Source organism: Carassius gibelio, chromosome B17 (assembly GCF_023724105.1).
Source record: "Carassius gibelio isolate Cgi1373 ecotype wild population from Czech Republic chromosome B17, carGib1.2-hapl.c, whole genome shotgun sequence".
In the NCBI taxonomy this organism is placed as follows: Eukaryota; Metazoa; Chordata; class Actinopteri; order Cypriniformes; family Cyprinidae; genus Carassius; species Carassius gibelio.
In genome coordinates this window covers 25,620,187-25,644,383 of record NC_068412.1, presented here as the reverse complement: position 1 = coordinate 25,644,383, position 24,197 = coordinate 25,620,187, and the positions used below count along the sequence as shown (strand labels likewise).

The 24,197-nt window shown below is 37.3% G+C and overlaps 1 protein-coding gene across 7 annotated transcripts in view; it reads left to right on the top strand.

Moving 5' to 3' along the window:
• Positions 1-3,507: 3,507 nt before the first annotated feature.
• The window catches only part of cdc42bpaa (CDC42 binding protein kinase alpha (DMPK-like) a), a 56,279-nt gene continuing 35,589 nt past the window's right edge, over positions 3,508-24,197 (top strand). For 4 of the 7 annotated variants that reach the window (XM_052580168.1, XM_052580165.1, XM_052580164.1 and 1 more), the window contains exons 1-5: positions 3,511-4,657; positions 10,314-10,405; positions 13,555-13,638; positions 13,740-13,835; positions 14,132-14,280. In XM_052580168.1, coding sequence (XP_052436128.1) covers positions 4,480-4,657; positions 10,314-10,405; positions 13,555-13,638; positions 13,740-13,835; positions 14,132-14,280 — 599 coding nt within the window. In that variant the 5' untranslated portion in view covers positions 3,511-4,479. Of the gene's footprint in view, positions 4,658-10,313; positions 10,406-13,554; positions 13,639-13,739; positions 13,836-14,131; positions 14,281-24,197 lie in introns of all 7 variants that reach the window. The other 3 variants (XM_052580169.1, XM_052580170.1, XM_052580166.1) reach the window with 3 other exon arrangements.

The window sequence follows — 24,197 nt, the reverse complement described above, 5'->3', positions numbered from 1 at the left end:
TATATATATATATATATATATATATACACACACATATGTGTATATATATGTGTGTTATTAATTTAATATTAATTTAATAACAAAAAAAATCATAAATATAGTAAAAAAATGTTCATCATATATATATATATATATATATATATATATATGATGAACATTTTTGTACTATATTTATGATTTTTTTTTGTTATTAAATTAATGTATTATTTGTGCAGCATAAATTGCTGTATTGAATGTATTTTTGTGAAGAATATTTTTCTTTGTGAGTATAGAGCAATATGAGATTTTCAAAAATGTAATCAGTGCTCCAATTATTTATTTGTTGCATTTTTACAGTCCAAGTTTTTTTTTCTGCTTTCAGCTGTAACCATCTTTGGTAAATCCAGGAGTGTGTTCAGAGATGTGGATTGGAGGGAGTTTCTCAAGGGGGTGGTTATCTGTTACTATTGCAGGACTGCTCAGACCTCTTCTTTCCTGCAAACACGGGACTAAAGTTACCCCAGTCTGTGTATTGCGTATTGGGGCTGCAGGTTGTCCTGGGTTGTCAGACAATGAGGGCACAGGAACGGCTGATGACGGATCACATCACGTCAGACAGCTAAGCAAATTTACTTGCTACGCAGCCACGTTTTCATGGTAATCGTGTTATTATCTGACACTGTTTGTCAGGATGGGCAAGACAAGTATAAACCAATGTTTACAAATCAACATGGCTATTATTATTCTAAATTAAGTCAATAGCACTATGGATAAGCCACATTTTCTCTAACATAAATCTGAGAACGAAAATCCATACAGAACTTGAAATCTTTATATGTTATTAACTATATATATGAAAACTAAACTAGATATTTGAAAAACTGCAGCCTTGTTTGTAGTCTGAGATTTAAAAATAAACAAATAAATGAATAAAATTAAATTATAATAAAACAATTTAGCAGGTGTTTATTTATGATTGCATTTATTATTTTAAAGTTATTCATCTAAAACATGAATTGATTTTATTTACTTATAATGCAACTCATATAAATAAATTTTTTTGTAAAGACTTAAAAATGCTATTGTGTGAGTTTACAAAGTTGTATCTCTGTCAAATCCTTCAGCTGCTCCTTAAAAAAGTGTCCTTGATTAAAGACAGTGACAGTTTGACATTTGACAAATTAATAAACATAGAAAGAAAAAAGTTTATAAAAAGTTAAAAATGTATGTAGATAAATATTAATGTATTTAGTGCCTCAGATTTATTTAAATAAATGCTTTATATATTTTATTATTATATTAAATATTTTAATAATTTGTTGATAATTCCAATGTTTTAGTACATTTGAAATATCTTTAATTTTTATTAAACCTATTTATGAGAATAAAGTAATTTTTTTAAATTGTTATTATTATTAGTAATAGTATTGTTATTTATTTCTTTATGTAGTAGACCATTATACTTATTTTTGGACTGTGGTAGTTCGTAAGAGATATTATTAAATTAAGTATAATTTAAATTAAGTATAATTTAATAATACTTAGTTCCAGTACATTGTATATTTTAGTGGTACTTTCTGTCATTGTAAGATATTTCATGAGATAGTCCAGTTAAAACTGTATTGAGTTTAATGTTTTGAATACACACCTTCATAAAAAAGATCTTAGGCATGAGACTTTCAATGACTCATTAAGCCAAACTATTATTTCTAGACGGTTGTTTTGGAGGGTGGGGTGCTGCAATTGACTTTCTTTGATTTCTCCATGCTGCAGATTCTAGCACATCAATTAATTAGATGATCTAGACTGAAAGTGATATTTCTCATTTTCTGATTGCATATGAAAAGGGATCAAAAAGGATTAAACCAACAATAACACTCTCCTGAATTTCAGTCTTTTAATCAAGAGCCCCAATAAACACAAAAGGTGTTAATGATGAGCGTTATAGAAGCTGTTCATTGAAACCAGCCCAGCTACACACATCAGTGATGGAGGGCTTTATTTGATCCACTATCAAGTCTAATAGAAATGAAATTAAGCTATTCAGCCAGACAAACTGTTAATACACAGTCTGTTTTGGTTTGCTTTGCTTGGAAATGCCAAAACAGAATAAAAGGTTTATTCCGCATCACAGTTTGCCATAAATTCTGTTCATTCATTTATTCTGAAATAACTCTTCACAGTTTATTTCCATAAATGTCTTGCAGACAAGTAGTGGATCACTAAAATGACCAACAGGTGTCGCTGCTTTACCATGTCTTTGCAGGAAAGTGTGCACAGATGGGCGCTCTGGCATCTGTAGAATTGACCAAAATGTATTTTTTATTATTATATCATAATAACTTATATATTTATTTATTTGAGCAGTAACCATTCTGCTCGAAAGGAGTGGACCAAAGCAAAAGAGCTTATAAGCACCCATCCCCAAAATTAATACAATAAAAATGATCATATCACAATAGTACAAAGGAACATAGTGCAAAAGCAACAATAACACAAGGAAACAATATCAGCATATAATTTAATCCATTTTAATTGGCCACCTTTATTTATGCTATCTCAGTTACAGAGGTTCAACTTTATTTCCTTTATTGGCAATCCAATTCAGCCTGGCTTAATGAATTGCAATTAACTTAGGACTGTAGGTTGTGACATTTGTACCACTTACATAAACATACGGCTGTTACGCAGACATTTAAGCTAGCAATTAAAGTTTTTTTTTTATTTTTTATACTTATTGTACTTGGAAGTTCACAGATATTATACAGCGAGAGCAACATTTCTGTATTTTACATTTCATAAAAATGTTTTCATAAAACTGACAAATATGCCCAACATACAATTATTGGAATTAAAAAATATACAAAAGGATGTTACAAAGTTTTCCGTTTGTAAAGATAAAATAAAAAAACATTTAAAGAAACAAATAAAATGAAGGTAAAATGCCCATATTGTTCTAGAATAGACACAGACACATTCAACTAAACTACATTAAACCAATACAATAATTAAATACAATAAAGAATAAAAATAATCTTCCCAAGTTCCCTGATTAAGCAAAAAAGCTTTATAGAGTGTTTTTACAGTATTTTTTATATATGTGTATTTATGGACACATTTATGTTTTTATTTTATTTGTATTTTTTTTATGAAGGTGCATTGGTGTTTATATTTGTGCTTATTTTTGTGTATTTTGAAAGTGTGTCTCTATGCGTTTATATGCATGTGTGTTTGTTTGTGTATATGTTATGTTTGTTTTAATTTATATGTTATTTCTTCAATAAATATGAGAGACTGTATCTGTATTTATGTATGTTTTATAGGCACGTGAATGTGTAAATATGTGTAAGATATGTTTATGTAAATGCATGTATATATGTAGCCTTTGTATGTTTATTTTTATTTATTTATTTACATACATTATGTGTATGTGTCTGAATGTGAAAGGACGCGTGTGTACGTGTGTGCGCGCATGAGAGAGAGAGAGAGAGAGAGAGAGAGAGATAGAGAGAGAGAGAGAGAGAGAGAGCGAGCGAGCGAGCGAATAGTCGCCATGTTTCTCCTCATCATTCCCGAATCAGACTGATCGGCGGTGGGCAGATGAGAGAGAATAACCCCTTCACCCCGCATCCACACCATCCTCCTCCTCATCTTCACCCCATCATCATCTTCTTCCTTTGACGGACTTCATCCCGTGGGCAGGACTTATTTTTGAGGAATTATTCATGGGAAAAGGACTATGGAAAACTAAGCGACACTCAATCGGTGCCTTTGGGGAACTTCGTTAAACTCTGTTTAGCGGACATAAACATATTCTATCCATCTTTTCCACACACGTAATGTCTAAATGTCACATTTTGGGGGGCGTGCCACGTTATATCTGTCCATTTTAATGAAAAATCTGTTTCAGGGTGAGATAAAAATCTGTTAGCTTACTAGCCGACCGTCTTTATTAGCCTGATCGTTAGCATCAGTTATTTTAACACGTTAAAGTTGAACAAACTGGGAATGTTTTTAAGTCTATGTGCTTGACATGGTTTGACGTTACTTGTAACATTAATACACGATTTGTTTTGTATTTATATGAGAGAAAAACTGTTAAGATACATTGTGTCACGAGAATGTTGTTAGCTGGTTAGCTTGAGTAGCTACAGAGAAGGCACTTAAATGTAAGTTAAATTAACACTTAAAAAACACAAGAGATACATTACAGTTTTAGTCGTAAGGATAATGGCATAAATTGTCATTTTCCCCCTCATTTGGTGGTTTGTTGGTCACCGAGTACATAGTACATTAAAAAAATGTAGTGATAAGTTTTATTAAATTATGAAATTAAAATTAGTTTTTAGTTTACTGCAGTTTGGTGACTGCATTTTCCTGTGATGATGGGTGGGTCATATTTATAGCTCTTTACAGATCCCCTCCAAAGAGTTCTCGCGTGTTTTCATCTATTTTAATAACATTACACTACAAATTTTGGACTGACACTGGTATTGAACCATGTCTGGAGAAGTGCGTTTGAAAAAGCTGGAAAAACTTATTCTGGATGGCCCTGTCCAGTCCAGTGGACAGTGTTTTAGTGTGGAAACTCTTCTGGATGTTCTCATCTGCCTTTATGATGGGTGCATCAACTCTCCACTCAGAAGAGAGAAGAACATTGCTGAGTTTTTGGAATGGAGTGAGTATAATGCTTTAAAAACATTTCATAAATATAAACCATATTAAATCAGGTTATTTTATGCCCAGACCATTTTGATTCAAAGCATTTAATGTTTAAACTCTAATAAATCAATGCATTTTATGTGTAACCCCTTTCAAATCAATGCATTTCGCGTTCAAGCCATCTTAAACCAATACATTTTTTGTTTAACCCATTTCAAATCAATGCATTTCACGTTCAAGCCATCTTAAACCAATGCATTTTTTGTTTAACCCATATCATACAATGCATTTCATGTTTAAACCATTGTAAGCCAGTGCATTTTTAAGTGAAACTCATATCAAATACATGCATTAATAGTCATCTTATTTATTGATTAAATCATCTTATTATGGAACCTAAGGTTAGTAGATGTTTGGGTTGTAAAGAGCTCATAAATAAGGATATTTCACTGACGTTCATGCAACAAATCTCTTTAAGCCACATTAGGCAGCACTAAATCATAGGTGTGTGTGTGTGTGTGTGTGTACAGCCCTGGAAAAGTCAAGTAGCAACATGCTTTTAAATTCTGAGCCATCATACCAGCATGTTGAACATGGGGCATGGATTGAAATTACCTCAGAAAGGGAGTGTATGGTATTAGAATTTGATTAAACAGTGTCACAAACCATTTTGATTTATATGTACATGTGCTATCGAATGTGTTGAGGGTTCGTTGAAAAGTAATCAATGAAATCTACTTCTGTCTGTGGCAAGAATATATAAAAGAGCTGGGTTTTTTGTTTTTTTTGCATATATTCTTCAGGACTTGGGAGGAATTTGTAGGCTCTTCATGTGTTTGATTCATTCTTTAGTTATAAAACGTAAATTCTGCATTTTAAAATGCTGTAAACATCTCTCTCTGTTGCATTAGGCTAAAATGATCCTTACGCACTGTTTAGCCACAGGTTGGTTTGAGACGATGCCAGGACAAGCTTGAACTCGTGCCCAGATCACCAGCCAGATATGTGTTATCTCTGTCAGGGACCTGGGACAACCACATGCTTCAGATGGGATTTCTTAACTTAGTTATCTGACAGCTGACAGTTCTTGAGATGGTGCATGCAATATCCATCATATTAGGTGTCATGGTTTGATTTATAATGTCTGGATGAGAAATACATTTTGTGTTCATGCTGAAATAATTCTGTTGGTGTTGAATCGTCTAGTCTAGTCTGGACTGGTAACTGAAAGTTTGTAGGTTCAAACCCTATAAGCAAAACATTAACTTCAGGTTACCTCAAATCCAGCATCAAATTATTGTTTTGTATAATAGTGAATAGTGAAGTGACATTCAATGGGCAATAAAAAGTACAAAACCTATTAGAAAAGGTAGGCAGTGATATTGTCTCCTTTAACTATTTACCCAGATAATCAGGCATATATCAGGCATCTTTAAAAATAACAAAAAGGTTGACTAATGAGTAATTAGTGTGGTGATTTCATGCTCTCTCTGCTTATTGGAAATAGGCCTGAAGACTTTTATTTTAAGGCCATTGTAGGAATGTGCAAGTCACAGATGCTTTTCAGGCCCAACTGTTTTAAAGAAAGACTGACTCGGTGAACGGTGACTAACAACTACCCTCTGGTATTTGAAGAAGTCCCCTGTGTAGAGAGTTTCCTTGGACAGCTGGTTTAAATTGACAACCCAGGCGGTTTTATATGGCTGTCCTGTCACAGCCCCAACTTCTGCTTTTCCAGTGTTCTAGCTTTCATACTGGATAAGTTTATTTATGCAGGTTGGGTTTGCTGTCAGGTAAAACCGGTCTCATATTTTAGGATTAGGTTTGTATTAACTTTGGGAGGTTTCTCGTATTCAAAGGTTAAATGTTCCTCATCACGAGATTTTCCTTTTATATTCAGTCATTATTTGTATCTGTATTCGAGCATGTCAACGCTTGTTTAGGAGTGTCATGCGCTGTGATTGGCAAGGCCAATATGATTTTAGTGATGGAAATAATCTTGTTGTCTGTCCTGAACGGATTGGGTTTAGGACCAGACTTGTTCCTCCATTGTTGTTTGCTCTCTCACAGATGAAAACGCTAGTGTAAACACTAGTAGTTGAGTTAAAATCCGTTTATGTTTCATGACATTACTGATCTTCAGAAAAACTGGCTGGCTTATGTTTGGAGATCCGGTTATTTAAGTTTTTTTTTTTTTACATAATTTTATGGTCTTGTCTTTTTTAGATTAAACACAATTTAAATATTTTATCCCAATAAATTTACTCCCTTAATTGTTATGATTTTATCATATTAATGTATTAACTTGCTTTACATTTAATGTTGACATCTACAGTTTCTTGTATTTGTTTATTGATTTCAGATTTTTTTTTACCAGTGTTTTCAAGTATTTGAAAACAAAAATTTTGTAGAAATTTTTGTAGTTTTTAAATGATTGTACCTTAATCATAATATTTCAGTTTATGTAATGGGTCTTAAATGATTCGTTTTATGTATATGAAGTAAAACTTCAGACGTTGAACAAAAGCTGAAGAGGTCTGACTATTTATTTGTGCTATGCAGACATTTCAGAGTGAAAATGCTCTTGATGTTGGAGTCGAGCAGAACAGGTTTGAACACGGCACGCACTCACAAATATATCTGAGGCCTTTCTGCAGTCTGGTGCTTCTTTCCCTCTATGGAAATCGAGTTTTAATGATCCTGCCAGTGTCTTTGCCTTTATATGGTCTCTTGGGTATTGCTGGAGATAGATGGTGTGGTTCATTTGATTTGCAGCTCTGTGTCCTCTTATGCTGGAGCATGTGACAGTGATGTATATACATTGAGCTTTCTGCATTCATATCTTTAATGGAACACCGACCTGTGTGTGCTGCAGTTGTTTTGGACACTTTGGAAACAATGTAGGTTCTCCTTTGGTAGGCTTGACCTTTAAGCTGTCCTTTATAAATAGACTTTATACACTTTCCCTGTTTGATGTATTGGAGCCGTGATGGCAGTTCCAGGTGGTCTGTTTTCCATCTGTTTCTAATGCCCTGTAAAAAGATGCCAGACACTGTGGTAACATTTGATATTCACAGCATTGTTTACATGGAAATCTTGGTCATATCCCACAAAGCTGTGTGTGTGTTGATTTCATATCAACAACTCAGCTGCCTGACATTTTGGCTAAAGGAACTCGTCCTCTGCAGCTTGAAGTCTTGTTTGCTTCATATTAGGTCATCTGTCTCAGAGGACATCATTTTTGTCATGATTTTGCGAGAAATAATCGGTTTATCTTATATATTTCTTGCTAAGTGTTGTGTTGATAGACTGATAAAGTTCTTGGGAGATTTTTGGCACTAACTGATAATCTAATAATTTTTACTGATCATGTTTAGTGAACAATTTTAAGAAATTAAAAGATATACAATATTTATATCAGCATTGGCATTCTGCTTTTTTGGGAATTGGCACTGGCTCTGCCACTATTCTTAACCAGATAGAGCAATAAGGAACTAGAAATTTTGATTGTCACTTGGTTTCTGTTTCTTTTACAATTTCTGGGTAGTTTCAGTGAAACCGCTTTGATCCAAAATCCACATTAAGCCACTGTAATTCTTTTTAAGTTTTCATACTCATTGTGGATTATATGTCACTAGAATAACATTGCAATTATGATGTTGTGTTAAATGACTTGGTCAATTAATAATTTATTGATAAGAGGTTAAAACTAGCAACCAACCCAGATCTTTAACCACTAGGCCACACCAGCCATGAACTGTTGTTGCTTTCTGGCATTTTACAGTGTGTAAGTTATACGTTTAGAACCTTTGCTGTCTGTTAGTAAAGAAACGGCACACTCTTGCCAAAGGCTTGAGAGTAAATGCACAGCCTAGTCAGGTGATTTCAACAGGAACGTGGAATCTGGAGTTGCGTGTTTGACGAGAGAGTTCAGATATACCAAGTTTTCTCCAGCTGTTTCCATAGAAGTGAGGCAGCACCTTAACCGAAGATTTTCTGACGGGATATAAGCAAATCACTTTGATTGAAACCTCCTTGACGTTTTCAGTTTGTCTCTCACACATAGAAACAAATTGGTTTAGATAACCTCTTTAAGTTTTTAAATGAGTAAAAACAATATTGTTGATTACAGTTCTAAAAATGTCTTATCTACTCATGGTTTTGACATCATAATAACCATTATAATTTCTGAACAAGCAACTTAGTTTAAATAAATGGTTTGAGTGATCTTTTTATATGATATTATGTGGATATTTTAATGAGAACAAGCTCCCCCCACACAAAAAATGAAAAAGAATAATAATACTATAACTTTCAGCTAACTACATCAGTTTTTATTTTTATTTTTCAGGGTTAACTGAACAGCACAAGGCTCAGCGTCTGTGCAATAGACTGGATTTAATGCAGTCCAAGTTTAAAAAAGAGAGATCAGTCTTTATGTCTGGTCTCCAGTGATGGCAGTCATGAACTCAGTGTGACATTCATTGACACATATACAGAGTTCATTCATACGCAGCAAGCAGCTTTGTAGCAGTACAATCTTACTTCAGTAGAACGTAGAAGCCCTTCCTCTCTTTATCATACAGTAATTTATAGTTTACCCGATACTTATTGAAATCATTTATGGCCTCAAATACATTTCTTAAGTTTTGGAAGAAAATGTAAGTGGATTTAGCCAAATCTTGCCACGTGATGCAGAGGTGTTCAGAGTGGTTGCTAGTGTCTTATAGGAGGTTGATATTTAGTTGCTAGGTGGTTGGTTAATTAATTATCCAAGTCAAAATGTCCCATGCCCAATTCTTTATGATATTCTGGTTATTCTAAGGGAAAAGATTGAAATAAAGAAAAACCGGTATCAAACAAATTTGAATAGGTCTTATTAGCATAATTATTGGTCTTAAATGTATCAAATTCAAATGTGCTAATTGCTCTTGGCCATTTTGGATGGTGATCACATGCATCCTTGAGTTGGGTGCATCCTCTTAACAGGTTTCAATAGAAACTCCTTGCACATCTTCTCAACCACACAGTAAATCATAATAATGACGGCTAATGATTGATTGCTAAAGGTAGTTGGAAGTCATCCTGCAGTCGCCCCATACTTGTTGACAAAGCTTTGTGATTGTACACAATCATGATTTGAAGTATATTAGATACAAACCTCACTGTCAGGATCAGTCACAATAACAGGGTAAATGGCAAATCTGTGCTGCCATTCATGATTAAAAACGAAAAGACTTTTCTCTCTAATTAGATGTTAGGGGAAATAAGAATATAGGTCTGTAAGCTGCTCATCGCTAAATAAAACCTCTCATACCACCTTGAACAGGTTTATTTTTTTGATAATGGCAGGATGACTATTATCCTGGCTTCTACTTGCCAGATAAGTGGACATGAAATATTAATGGAGTTATTTTATCATGGGAGGAAAACAAGTCACAGTGGCCAATTTTTTTTTAGCTCAATCCCTGCAATACTTTATTGCAGTACACCATCAATCTGTCCTTCACACCTGCTCAGAGATGCTTCTGAACTTTTGACTTGTGTGAATGTGCTGTAACTGAAACTGCTACAAAATCCCTTCGAGAAGATCAGGCCCTTATGGCACACCATCATGAAGTGATGGATTTGAACGTCTTCAGTAATAACCTCTCCTCTCTCTCTCTCCACAGCCAAACCATTCACCTCTAAAGTGAAACAGATGCGATTGCACAAGGAGGACTTTGAGATCCTGAAGGTCATTGGTCGAGGAGCTTTCGGCGAGGTAAGCGTCCATCTTGTGTTGAGATTCTGGTGAATGACTGGATCTGAATTCCCATAATATATAGCAAGGTCTCTCAAGTGATGGGTTGTAACCCAGAAATGTTCTGATACGTTTGATGTCATTTTTTTTAATAAGACTTTGTGCAATGAACAATTTTGGTATTATGCTGGGTGGCCATTTGAAAATCTAAAATGTCTTAAAATAATATATTTTTTATGTAGAGTTTAGAACTTTCCGGTGCTTTTACCAGTGAACTACATACTCTAAAAAAGTGTGTGAATTGGGATGCAGCCAGTGAGTCGTTTAAGTGCCAGAGAAGTGGCCAGGACCCTTGTGGTGCCATTGTTGTTTTTTGTGCAAAAAAATTCATTCATGACCCAAAGGTATGCCAAGTTATTTTACGTGTCATAAACTGAGTAAAGTACAGTTTGTTACCCTATGAAAATGGGAAAGTGTTTAACCTGAGCTAACAGTTTAGCAGCCAAAATCAACCTATTTTCACTCTTGCATATTTAATGTTTGCAGAGCATGACACCGTCACCATCTGCAGAATGAGAGCTACACTGAGCAGATGCTGATGGGTGTCATGCTCTCTGAACGGAGCTCTTTGTAGTTGTGAAAGGGTCGTCTCTGTGTTGACCTCTCACCCTGGCCGCCCCGTGCCGCGCTGATCCTGGTTTCATAAAGACACTGACAGGAGCCAGGCTGGAGCGTGTAGCTTAAATCTCTCATAACATCTCTGGTTCTTCTCTGATAAGTGATTATATTGATGATTGACATTAGTTTAATCGATTATTGAGTGTTGATTGATCAGTTTCATAGCTGGGAGACATGCATACATGCGCTTTTGTCTTGTACCCTCATGCCATAATCCATTATTTAAAAAAAAAAAATACATGTACAGTGCCTTGCAAAAGTATCCATACCCCTTTATTTTTTCACATTTTGTTATGTCCACATCAATCTACGCAATGACAAAGCAAAAACAGAATTGTCAAAATGTCATGAATTTATAAAAAAAAAAAAAAAAAACTGAAATAAGTACATTGCATAAGTTTCATACCCTTAACTCACTACTTAGAATCTTTACAGCCTCAAGTCTTTCTGGTATTATGTGACAATCTTTGCACATCAGGATTTGGCAGTTATCTTCCATTTTTGTCCTCACCTCTTCACCTCTCAAACTCTGTCAGGTTTGATGGGGGCAGATGCACATTTTCAGGTTTCTCCAGAAATGTTTGATTGGGTTCAAGCCCAGGCTTAGGCTGTGCCCCTCAAGGAGATTCACAGAGTTGTCTATAAGTCACTCTTGCTGTGTGCTTAGGGTCATTGTCCTGTTGGAAGGTGAACCTTCTTCCCAGTCTGAGGTTCTGAATGCCCTGGACTGTTTTTTTTTATTAAGGCTCACAATATTTTGGTGCATTGAGCTTTTCTTGTACTACAACGAGTTCCTCAGTCCCTGCCACTGAAAGACAGCCCCACAGCATGAGGCTGCTGTCAGCACACTTTACTTTTGGGATGCTACTCTGCAGGTGATGAGCACGGCTGCTCAGAGCTAAATTTCAACTGTCCCAGATAAGGGTATGAATACTTACGCAATGGAATCATTTAAGTTTTTTTTATTTTTAACAAATTTGCCAATGTTAAAAACTTGTTTTTTTTGCTTTGCCATTATGGTGTATAGAGAGTAGATTGATGTAAAAAAAAAAAAAAAGTAATTTAAAGCATTTTAACATAAGTCAGCAACATAACAAAATGCGAAAAAAATGAAGGGGTATGAATACTTTCACAAGGCACTGTAACTTTCTTATTGAAAATATTTTATTTTTAGGTTACATTTTCAGTGATATGTTTCCATTTAATGAAAGTTAGTTAATAAGTGATACATTAGGTTATTTTGTACTACAGCAGTGGTAATAGTAGAGGACCAAAGATGAAGATGCCAAGGATTAAATTATCTGTGTTCAGAACATCAGTGAATCTGAGTGAAGAACAAATGTTTTTGCTGTTGCTTTTCCCCCTGGTTTTCATTGCTTTTTTCATTTGATTTGCTCGCTCCTGTCCACCCACATATCTCATACTGTTGACAATGTTATGACCGAAGCTAAATGTCATTTTTGAGTAATAATTAGTTTTCCAAAACTGTATTTCAAAGTCTGCATTGTGGAAGTTTGACCCATGTAAGGCTGTGTGTTTTGGAAGGCACAGTGCCAAATCTCTGAATGCTATTTTTAAAGTCACTTTCTAGTCCCTGGGTCCTTTCAATCAGATATTTTCTTAAACTTTTAACAGATAGCCTAACTTCTCTTAGCAATCGTAAACTGCATTTTAAGGTCTGTGCCTTTGGGATTTGGTTTATTTTGAATCCCTATCAAGTGTATGGAAGAGAGAAGAGTGTGAATTCTGTCTGGAATAATGCTCGTATCCCGACTCGGGCTGGAATGTGCAGACCTCTCAATGCGTGCTTGTTTTGGCTTATTTAATCGCAGGGAGTGAATCACACCGTTGTTTCGCTTGGACACCTTAAATTCAAGACAAATATATGTCCATTCCACTTCCCTTTCTTTTTCCATGATGCTTACACTTAGAAACATCTGGACCAAACATCATTTTATTGATCCATTATGTGCCATTTAAGTGAATGTGTTTGGATCCGTGTTCTCTATAATTTAGTTTTTGCTCAGCAAAGTCTGTCATTATTACATTATTATGTATTATAATTAAATACTATATACTTTATATCTTATATTTAAGATTAAAGATTTAATAAATCATTATATAATATTTATATACTGTCATTTTGACTGTCTATTGACACTGGCTTGAGATCAAATTGCTGCCAGCTGATTGTTTTTACTTGAGCCATGAGTTTTTTTTTTTTGTGAAGAATGCTTGTTTCTCTCAGTATGAACTATATTATGATATCATAGGTGTGTGTGTGTGTGTGTGTGTATACTCGTAGTAACCTGGCCTGCCCTGTAACTCCACTGTCACTGATAACCACTTCCATGTGTGATCTGGAAATCTAGATAGAACAAAAGCAACACACAGCGGGTTATCATCGTATCAGGACCTCTAGAAATTCCCTGCTGCTTTCTTAATGGAGGAGCGGGGTGTCAGATCTCTGTGTGTTTTCCGGTGTGTTACAGGTAGCAGTTGTAAAGGTGAAAAGTTCAGACAAGGTGTTTGCCATGAAGATCCTCAACAAGTGGGAGATGCTGAAAAGAGCAGAGGTACAAACACTCATGAGTCTTTCCATCTCAAAATGAACTGGTTTGGTAAGGAAAGCTTAGTTTTGAGTGTTTTGTGAACAAATTTGTCATCTTGTTTCCAGACAGCATGTTTCCGGGAGGAGCGGGATGTCCTGGTAAATGGAGACTGTCAGTGGATCACCAGACTACACTACGCCTTTCAGGATGACAACTTCCTGGTAGGCTTTTGCCTTCTGGGTATCTGTCTGTCTGTCTGTTTGCCTGTTTTTCTCATTTTATATCTGTCTGGCTGTCTATCGATCTGTCTATTGTTCTGTCGTTCTATCATTCTATTGTTCTTTCTATCATTCTGTCTATCTTTCTATCTGTCATTTTACCTATTCATCTAATTCCATTGTTCTTTCTATCGGTGGCTCTAACTTTCAGTGTACAATTCTGGGCATGCACAACTCTGTTCTATCTGGTGTCTGTCTGATTTTACACTATTTAGTTCTGACATTTCTGTCTTCTGCAGTACCTGGTGATGGACTACTACGTGGGCGGTGACCTCTTGACCCTTCTCAGCAAGTTTGAGGACCGTTTACCAGAAGAAATGGCCCGATTCTACCTGGCCGAGATGGTTCTAGCAATCGATTCTGTGCATAAGCTCCACTATGTCCACAGGTAAGACCTTTCTGCTCGCAAACCTGCCTGGTTTTACATGTCCTTCTCCCTTTTATTTGATTTCTGCTGCTCGACATTTGGAGCAAATTGCATGGAAATGATTTGTGTGTGTGTGTGCCGGTCTGTGGGAATGTGAATTATTTTGGGAACGCAGGAAGGGACTAAATTGTTCTGATTTCAACAATCACAGAGGACGTTTCAGTGCTGCCATGTTCTATACATGGAGCGCACACTTCCAGGGATAACGCTCGGAGGCGCCTGGGCTCTCAGATGTGGCTCCAGTGGAATTGATTTATTCTGGTCTTACTAATTGCAGGCTGCTGCTGCTGAGTCGAGCACAGGTCCGTGCTCTGTACAGTATGCACTCTGGGAACTCAAATAAGGACTGTAATTACAGGTTTATCCCCCCCGGCCGTGAGACATTTGTTTTGGACAATTTAAAACTCCCGTCCAAAGAGGGGAAAATAGATAAAGTTCCATTTTTACCCATGTTTAACTGCTTTGTCCAGTTTTGGACAGATTTACTCAAGCTTGAAATGAATAGTTACATAACCTCATCCATAGTAAAACCCAAAGCTAAACCTGAGGTGCTGAGTAGACTGGATTGACAAAGGGGTGGGCCTTCCATTGTTGTAATTTATGCAGGAAGTTGCCTATTTGTGGCCCAGGCTGTGAGTTTCCTGTCATTCTGTCCCTCTTGCTGGATGCTTTACAGTTCAGCGAGTCTGTTACGTATCACATTAGTTTTATGAGAGCTTTAATTCTCAAGTGCTTATTATTCACTGTTCGAATATAAGCGCATGTTTTCCCCCTGCAGCAGCGTTCTTGAGTTGATGCGCTCCATCTACATTCCTGCTGTCCAGTTAAAGCTGTTTGTGTTTGAGTGGTAGTCAGCGCTCACACCATATGTTCGGTGATAAACTGTGACACTTTTTGGCCAAGACAGCTGTTCCTCTTATCTTGCATCTCTCTTATGTGAATGCACTCGCATGGTGTGATTAGGAAGAATTTGTGTTTTTGGTTCCATATTTGGAGTTTTGTGTTAAACATATCAACTGAAAAGAAGTCAAACAGCAAATTGAAACTGACACCATGTACTTTCTTAACATGTTTCTGGTCTTACTGTTATTATCCTTGCACATTTTTACAAATACAAAATGCACTTTTTTCCTCTTTTTTATTTTTGCAGTTTAAAAAAAAAATCTAAACATAACTGGTTTGCCTTTAAAATGATTGTCCTTTTATTTTTATACTCCTTCCCTCAAACCAGCTGTCTCTTTTTACAATCCAATCAGTTAAGTCCAATCACTTAAAGTCCCTCTGTAGTCAAATATTTTATTCCTTAAAACTCATCTTTGATCATCAAAATGACATTTTGAAAAGTTTTTTTCTTGTGAAAATAATTTTCTCATGCCTCAAAATAGCTTGCATGCAACCCTTGCGTCATTTAAGCACCTTTCACACTGCAATTCCGGCAAATACACGGGTAAAGTGTTCCGGCAATTGTTCCTGGGTCGCTAGATTTTGCACTTTCACACTGCCAGTGATTACCTGGTATATGTGCGTGCTTTCACACACAACCCATAAAGGTCCCGTAACGAAACGTGACATCAGGGCGTGACGTGTAATGTACGAGTCGAAAACGTTAGGCACGTTATGCTTTCACAGAAGCAAGGGAACGGATCTATGCTTCATTACATTTTGCACATATTTTTTTGTCGCGAACGTTGATCTTCCTTCAAAACAGCCGGTAAAAGAGTCGCGTGATAACGCGCGTCATCACTTCGACACGGCATTAGATCTGGCTTTTGTTCACACAGCGCTCGTCCTGGGATTGAACCTGGCAATGTTACTAGGTCCCCAACCTGGGTTCAATGCCAGAATCAATCCTGGGACATGTTTGCTTTCACATAGAAGGGGACCCCGCAATGTTCCAGCAATTTGCCGGGTCCAACGTGCAGTGTGAAAGGGGCTTTACTGTATGCGGATCTAAGAATATGCAAATTAGCCACGCCTCCATTCAGTTTAGTTTGAAGTGCAGATCCCGATGCTAGAGAGGTGGGTCTGACCCCGGGCTAATTTTTACACTGTTGCCTCGGGTTATAATGCAAGTTAGCTGTTCTAAAATAAAAAAAATTTGCTCTAATTTATTATTCTTTTTTTTGCTAGTATTGGTATATCTTGCGTGCTAGTGATAGGAATCTTTCCCTTGACTTGAACATGAAATATTTACAGTAAGCTTTGGCCTTTTGACAAAGTCTCAAATTTAGATCTGTTCATTTAATCACAAAACAATAAATGTAATTTTTGTCATTCTTTAATGTGGTCTTTTGACCTTTGAGGCAGGCGGCTGTAGACTCCTTTAATAGCAGTTTATTGTGATGTTGTTTTAAAACAATCAAAATATAGAGTGAGAGTGTCACCGTTCTGTTTCTTTATGAGGATAAATGTGAATATTTGCTTGTTCAGCTCCTGTTGAGAGGACAGGACCACTGCACAGACCTGTTCACCAGAGGTCAGCGCTTCAGCTCTCACATGACTTTCATTCCACATGCACACAGGTATGTGACACGCCCCGGCCCAGCCCTTTGAACACCAGCAGACCGGCAGCAACCCTCTCCTGAATGCTGGGTATTTTGAGTGTCTCCCCTCAGCGTCTGGCTATTAGCCAGTCTGGCCAGCGTCTGAGAGACATATAACACTCATATTCCTCCGAGAGCCCAGCAGCGTGACAGGGATTTTGACACCTCATTGTCACTTCTGAGGCTCTGACAGCCACACCACTGCCATCTGCAGTCTAGCTCTGCTCTGATCATGTGAGCTCCTGTGGCTTCACTCTTATTGGTGGTTGATGCATCGATTTGCAGCTCATTTCCTTAAAGTTTTCATTATGTTGGCCACATGTACTCCTGTTGAAATCACTAAATTTGAGTGAAATTCTCTCGTCTAGCTGTCAGGTTGATTTCTTTTGCACTGCCGTCATAGCTGTTTTAATCTGGACAAAGATTTCAGAATCAGCTAAAGCCAGTAATAAATGACTTTTGTATGTATACAAGAAAGACTTATGCATAAGGCCTGTTTTAGGACCTTTAAGATTTTTGCATTGTGATAAGTTCATGAAAATTAAACACATCTCCTCCACCAAAGACTTGTTACTGTAAATAGCCCAGATGTTTTACAATTAGAATGTTTTAACCTGCATTTCCAGTAGTGATTCTTATCACATTATTTAATGTTGTATTTATTCTTTATATATATATATATATAATAAAATAGTTAGTTAGTAGTAGTTTATTGTTCAGCCAAAGCTTAAAATTGATCTTTGGTCTCGCCATACAATCACAAAACAATTAACAATACACAACATCCAATGAATACATCTAGCCATACACACATCCACAATAACAAAATTAAAAAATACATTCCTACCTCTTATTCAAAAGACTTATTGCGTTTGGTATGAAGGTTTGTTTATATATATCTTCAGAACACAGTTTAAGATATTTTAGATTTAGTCCGAGAGCTCTCAGTCCCTCCATTGAAACTGTGTGTATGGTGTACACATGTCCAGAAAGGTAAGAAAACCATCATCAAAGTAGTCCATGTGACATCAGAGGGTCAGTTAGAATTTTTTGAAGCATTGAAAATACATTTTGGTCCAAAAATTACGACTTTATTCAGCATTGTCTTCTCTTTTGGGTCTGTTGTTAGCGCGTTCACGACGCTGCTGACGTAGGATGCTGCTAACGTGTTTTCTGGTTCGCCCAATAACAAAGATAACACATCAGCAGAGCCACTGCAGTGTTGTGAACTCGCTCACAACAGACCCGGAAGACAAGACAAGACTTAGGGAAGTAGATTTATTTGTCATAATGTTAATGTTAAAATCTGTAAATGTCACTGTGCTAAATATTTTATTAGCTAAAACATAGACTTTAATTTGTTTTATGCAAAATCTATATTTTTCGTTTGATTTTGAAGTGAAATATAACTTGTATGTGCTCTTGGCATGGTTTTGTTCTGTTGGGTGGGTTATTTTCAGATTGCCATACTATTAAACCAAGATGATATCTGCAGATGTTTTTACATCTGTGCTGGTTTGTTTCTGGTTTCTGTGGTATCCCACAATGCTGTGCGCTTAACTTGACCTGAGTGGAGTGGATATATCAGAAGCAATATCAACCACTCCTTTGTGTAATTTGATCAGTCTTTATTTTTTGTCTCAAAATTGGATTTGAAATGGTAAAAGTGCGATAAATTGTAGCATACACGTGCTTGAAGCAATCTATAGTTATATACCGCATACTGTTTAAAAATAAATGAAAGGAATTAGACTAAACTGGACTGTAACATCCAGAATATAAGCGAAGTGTGTCGTGAGACCCTGAGGGTGATTCAGGGTGTGGTGTGGCACAGCTGCACAGCCTCTTGGGATCGCCAGGATCGTCCATCTTCCCTGGAATTTCAGGAGCTCCCAGAGGAATGAACAGCACTACAGCTTCTGAGGCGAGATCTCGAGCCCAGATTCTCGACCACATCGCTGATCACCATCTGCAGAGTCCTGTAGGCTGCAGGAGAAAGCCCCCTCACATTCCTGCGGTCTCTTTCACCAGGAAGCCGACGCTGAAGTCAGCAGTAAACTACTCCGTGACCTTTGTGGCGGTTCACAGCTTCCTCTTCTTACAGTGCAGCAACTGTAATGCTTGAGTTTATGAAGTACAGTGACTGTCCAACTGGAGGAAGTCATCCGTTACTGTAGGCTATTGTGGTTTAAGAATGTTAAGTTTTGTCTCTTCTTGTAAGAGTCTTCTCAGGGGTGTTTTGGATGGGGAATTAACCTCTCCTTCACAGCTCTGCTCCAAGCGATTGTGTAATCTGGGTTAATATTGATTCAGGTGTGCATGTTTTCTGCTCGAATGAGTTGCTGGCATAGAAAATCATGCCTGGAGCTCATTGTGATCATAAGCTCAGGCCTCTATCGCATTGGCAAACACACCCCTCATTCATTCTGAAGCTCCTGAGATCTTCATTCTAGTGATTTAGCTTGGTTTGTGATTAATCCAGTTATTGATCTTCCCTGTACTGTGTGCAGATATTGATCAGAATTCCTGAAGGTCCACCCCTTTTCCGTCTCTCTCGAGATGATAACCTGATGGGTCGGACAGGTCCTCAGGGTCTCTGAGAGTCGACTGCCAATAGCTGTCATTAGATAATGATTGGAAATGCCTTAGTCAGCGTCCTTACGCATAAGCATCAATTTTTTAGCTCTGGGAATTAAATGAACTTTTAAATGAATATATAGCTATGCTTGTCTAAGGCTATAATTGTGGAATTTGGGATCTTCAAACTAAAAACTGTGGTGCTGTGAAACTTAAAGAGATAATCCACCCAAAAATGAACATTCTTTCATTTTTTTTTTTTACACATCCTCATAATTGTAAACAATCGTTTGTAATATAACCTATACGCAGCCTCATTTCGTTCTAAACCTGTACGGCTTTGTTCCTTCTGTGGAACACAAAAGAAAACATTATGAAGAATGTTGGTTTCCTTTGTATTCCAAAAAACTTCCATTGTATTATCTTTATCATGTATTAGAAGTCAGTGAGAACCAAAACTGTTTAGTTACCAACATTCTTCAAAATATCTTCTACGTTCCACAGAAAGTCATTCAGGTGACCAGTAAAATGATGAATTTTTGGATGAGCCAGCATGTATTTATTTATTAATTAATTAATTTGTATTTTTATTTCTTTCCAGTTTTTATTTAGACAAACTATCCATAAAAAACCAAAGCAGTGCTATGCTATTTTAGAGAAAGAGATTTTGGTGAGTGTACTTACTGGTTGTTCATGCACAGTATCATGTAAATAATAATAAATAATAATAATAATAATGATACATAGATGAAAACACCTCACCTTTAGGTTCAAACTCTCTTTTTTGAGATCAAAATAGGTCACCTGTGAGATTTGCTTCGATCCAGTGAGAAAGTGTTTTAAGGGCATGGTTCTTACAAGGGTACTTGTGATCTTACAAAGGTGAATAAAGAACTGGGTCCGGTTGCAGACTTGTCATAACTTTATATTCAGTTGTGAAGAGGTAGACTGGTCTTATATGTGCTGGAAAAGTAAGACTGATAACCACTTGGCAGCTGCTAGTAAGTTTTGTGTAGTATTTTCTTTACTCTTAACTAAACAATCTAAAAAGGGTAATATTTTATGTATTTGAGGTCTGAGATGTGCGAACAGGGAAGAGAAAGAGGGTAAACATTTCGCATTGAGCTCTTATGAGAGGGCTGGTTACAAAATACTGAAATCTCGATTTTAATCGATTCTCATTTTCATGACAGGATATCGATCCTTAAATCCCAAGAATCTATTAGACTAGCCTGTTTTCAGCCAATGAACGGAACATTGAAGGGCACCTTTCATCCGATAAATCACAATAAGCATTGTGCTTTGGTACTTTTAATATGAAACAAAGTCTCAGATTTCGATTCTGCCCATTGTATTGCAATATTCAAACAGTAAATTCAAGTTTTTTCAAATATTTTTTTCTCTCAAATAAAATCTATTTGTATATATATATAGGCCTTCATCTATATCCTGTTGTTCTGGGGTGCAGTAACTTCATCTGTACACTGTTCTTCTCACGCTTGTTGTATATTCTAGACCTTTTTAAGTAATTTTAAGTGCATTTAAGAAAAACAGCACCTGTTAAGGAAGTTGAGGCTTGATGTAAACCACTAAACAGGATGTGGTGTAAAACTTGAAGGAAGTGGTTCACCACAGCTAGTTGTTCTGCTCCTCATAGGAAGTGATGTCTGATTTCCAGGAAACGAGACACGGTTCTTTGTGAGAGTCTTGGTGTGACTGACATGTGGCTGGACAGCTGACCGTCAGAGATGTTAGCGGTCAGTTAGCCATGACTCTTCTTTCGGTCCGTCTGCAGTCAGGGCAGATGGTGTCCACAGATCAACCGTGCTCTTTTAAAGCAGGATTACTTCCCTTCCTGTGACAGCTTGTCCTCTATCTCTGTTTTATGTGTGTTATGAAGACTTGATGCACAAAGCTGACATCTTTGACTCTTTATTTGGTGATATGGAGCTAATTGGTTTATGTGAAGTATCTGGGAAATATGTGCTTTGTCTGGAATTCTCTTAACAAAAGTATTTAAAGCCAGCTGGACACCAGAAAGTGAGATGGACTTACTGACACTGAGTCACTGTTTTTTATTTTATTTTTTATTAATTGATTGATTGATTTTATCTACCAGTAGACAACATACTCTTTGTTTATAAGTCCAAAACTGCTATTTTTGTTGGCCAGTTTTAATGTGAATAGAACTTAGTTTTAAAATTTCTTGAACAACAGGAAGAAGTTTTTTTTTTTTTCTATGTCCATCTTTGTGGAAAGAGAAGATCAGGAAGAGAAAATAGCTGTTAGTCATCATCACTGTAAGTGGCCTATTTGCAGAAGGATTGGGGGGATGTTTGCTGTTTTGTCCACCCCCTTTCCACTCGCGAGACTGACAAATAAGAAATAGATGCAATAGAAAGGAATGCTGGGTCAATATAAAGGCCATCAGTGTTTACTGTGTACGCATTTATATGGAGAGTTGCAGGGTTTTAAGAACAGCTCATGACTTTGGACGGCCTAGCCATGGGAAACTGTTGCAGTTCATTCAGTGCGCTCTCTTTCTGGCAATGCGAATTCCACAGTGCTTTATTGGCATGACAAAAACTTAGTGTTGGGGTTTATTCAAATCAGCACAAGCTCTAGTAATAGTGATGGTCGCCTTTGCAAACACAACTAGTGCAAAGTAAACGTAAAAGATTCTCTCACGCTGTTAATATAGGGAATGTGTGGTATTCTGTCTCTCTCTCTCGGTGTCTTGGCAATACGAATCTCTTTCTCAGTAAACACAGCAGCTCGTCTGATAAGAGTTTCCAGTGGTTTCGCCGTCATGCAGTGAGGTTGGCATCAGACGCTTGCCTTAATAGGACATTACTCTCCTGCTTCTTTTCTCCCAGGGTCCGTCTTTATTACCCCTTTCTGCATTTATTATTTATCGATTTATTTTTTGTGCAAGCATTTTTTTTTTCTTTGGACATCCCGTTACTTTTTCCTTTCCTTTGTTTTTATATTGAACATCAGTATAACACAATATTGAAAATCTTAATTGTACAAAATAAAGAGTAAAGCAACACTGAAATGTATTAACACATTAATTATTGGTTACTTTGTGTCATGCTCTCAGCAACCAAAAACTCGTGACACAAAACCAGTTTATCCTCATTCCAAGTGAACACACATCATATTTTCGTTTACCTTGTGTAGCTTTGTTACTGATCTTCTAGGATAAAGTCTATATGGGCTGTCAGTAAAAAGGTTGATGGATCTATTTATCTTTCCGTTCTGTTATTTGCATTTATCAGTTTTCCCCCATTGTCATTGATCGAAACCGAACAGACCTGCAGCCCATTTGTGAGAACCACAGCTGCAGATCTCCATCATCTCTCCATATCTGGCACTGGTGCTCATCCCAGATTTTCTGTTGTCAGTTCACGTGTCCTCCAGATGCAGCCCACTTGACTCATCCTCCTCTCTGTCATTTCTTCACTCCTTCTCTCTATCTTTTACTCCTCTAGCTGTGTGAGAACTGACAGCTTCTATGTGGCCTGTCCACAAAACAAGGTTCTTCACCTGTTTACTGAGTTTACTCTCTCTCCCTCCTGGCCTTTTATGGGGCGTCTTCTGCTGCCAAATTTGAGAACAAGTGTGCCAGTTGTGTCCCTCCCGCCAGACTCAGAAAGAGTGCATCTTAGTCATTATTAATGTATTGTGACGAGTCAGCTGCCTCCTCCCTGATTATCACCGGCACCCCGTCCTAAATCGCCGCCCTTCACCAGGCTCCCGACTGGAGTGGGTGTGTGAGAGGAGGGGCGCTGGACGAGTCAGGGCTGGCGGCGTGTGATGGGGCACACCTGAAGGAAGTGGAGCCTCATTACCGCCGCTGTTTAAAAGCCCAACGCGCCTCTCCTCAGGAGACCGGTCTCTTCCCCGTGCATGCACACTGGTGTCCTCGTGGGTCCAGGAAGGGTGCGTTGAGGGACTCCCGCTCCACCAAGACGTGAGCTGCCGGACCCGCGATCCGGATGGGAACCGCACCCGTTTACACGGCCGACGGGCCAGGATGCCGGGCCGTCCATCCCCTACCAGCGCCGCGGCCAACAAGAGAGACGCGGCCGCTAGGAGAAGCCGCTTGATGAACACTGCCCGACCTACACAAATCCCGCAGCACGACGAGGACACCAGATTCCCTGTTATTTTGGACACTTCCCCCCTTTTGGCCACTTTTATTCCCTGTGTTTTATGATTTCTGTTAATAAAAGCCTCTCCGAGGCCTGACGCCACGCCCACTGTGTCTGTCTTGTGCTCCTCCTGTGACAGTATATATGTATACCATTCAAAGGGTTAGGATGTTTTTTTTTTTTACATTATGTTTACATTGTTTTAAGAAGTAATTATTTCTGTGATGGAAAGCATCACTCCATTCCTCCAGTCTTCAGTGTCACATGATCCTTCAGAAATCATTCTCATTTGCAGTTCAATAACATGTCTTATTATTATCAGTGTTGAAAACAGTTGTGCTTTTATGAAACCATGATACTTTCCTTAGGAATCTGTGATGATGAATGTAAAGCATTTATTTGAAATGGAACTCTTTTGTAACATTATACATTTCTTTACTCTTCAGATCAATTTCCTGCACCTTTGCTGAATTAAAATATTAATACTTAAGTACTGACCCCAAATTATAGTTCAGATTATTTTCTGGATGTTATATGTTAGTGATTATGGCTAAATAAACCCTGATGTGAAGCCATTTAGTTTGCTGTAATTACTGGCTGG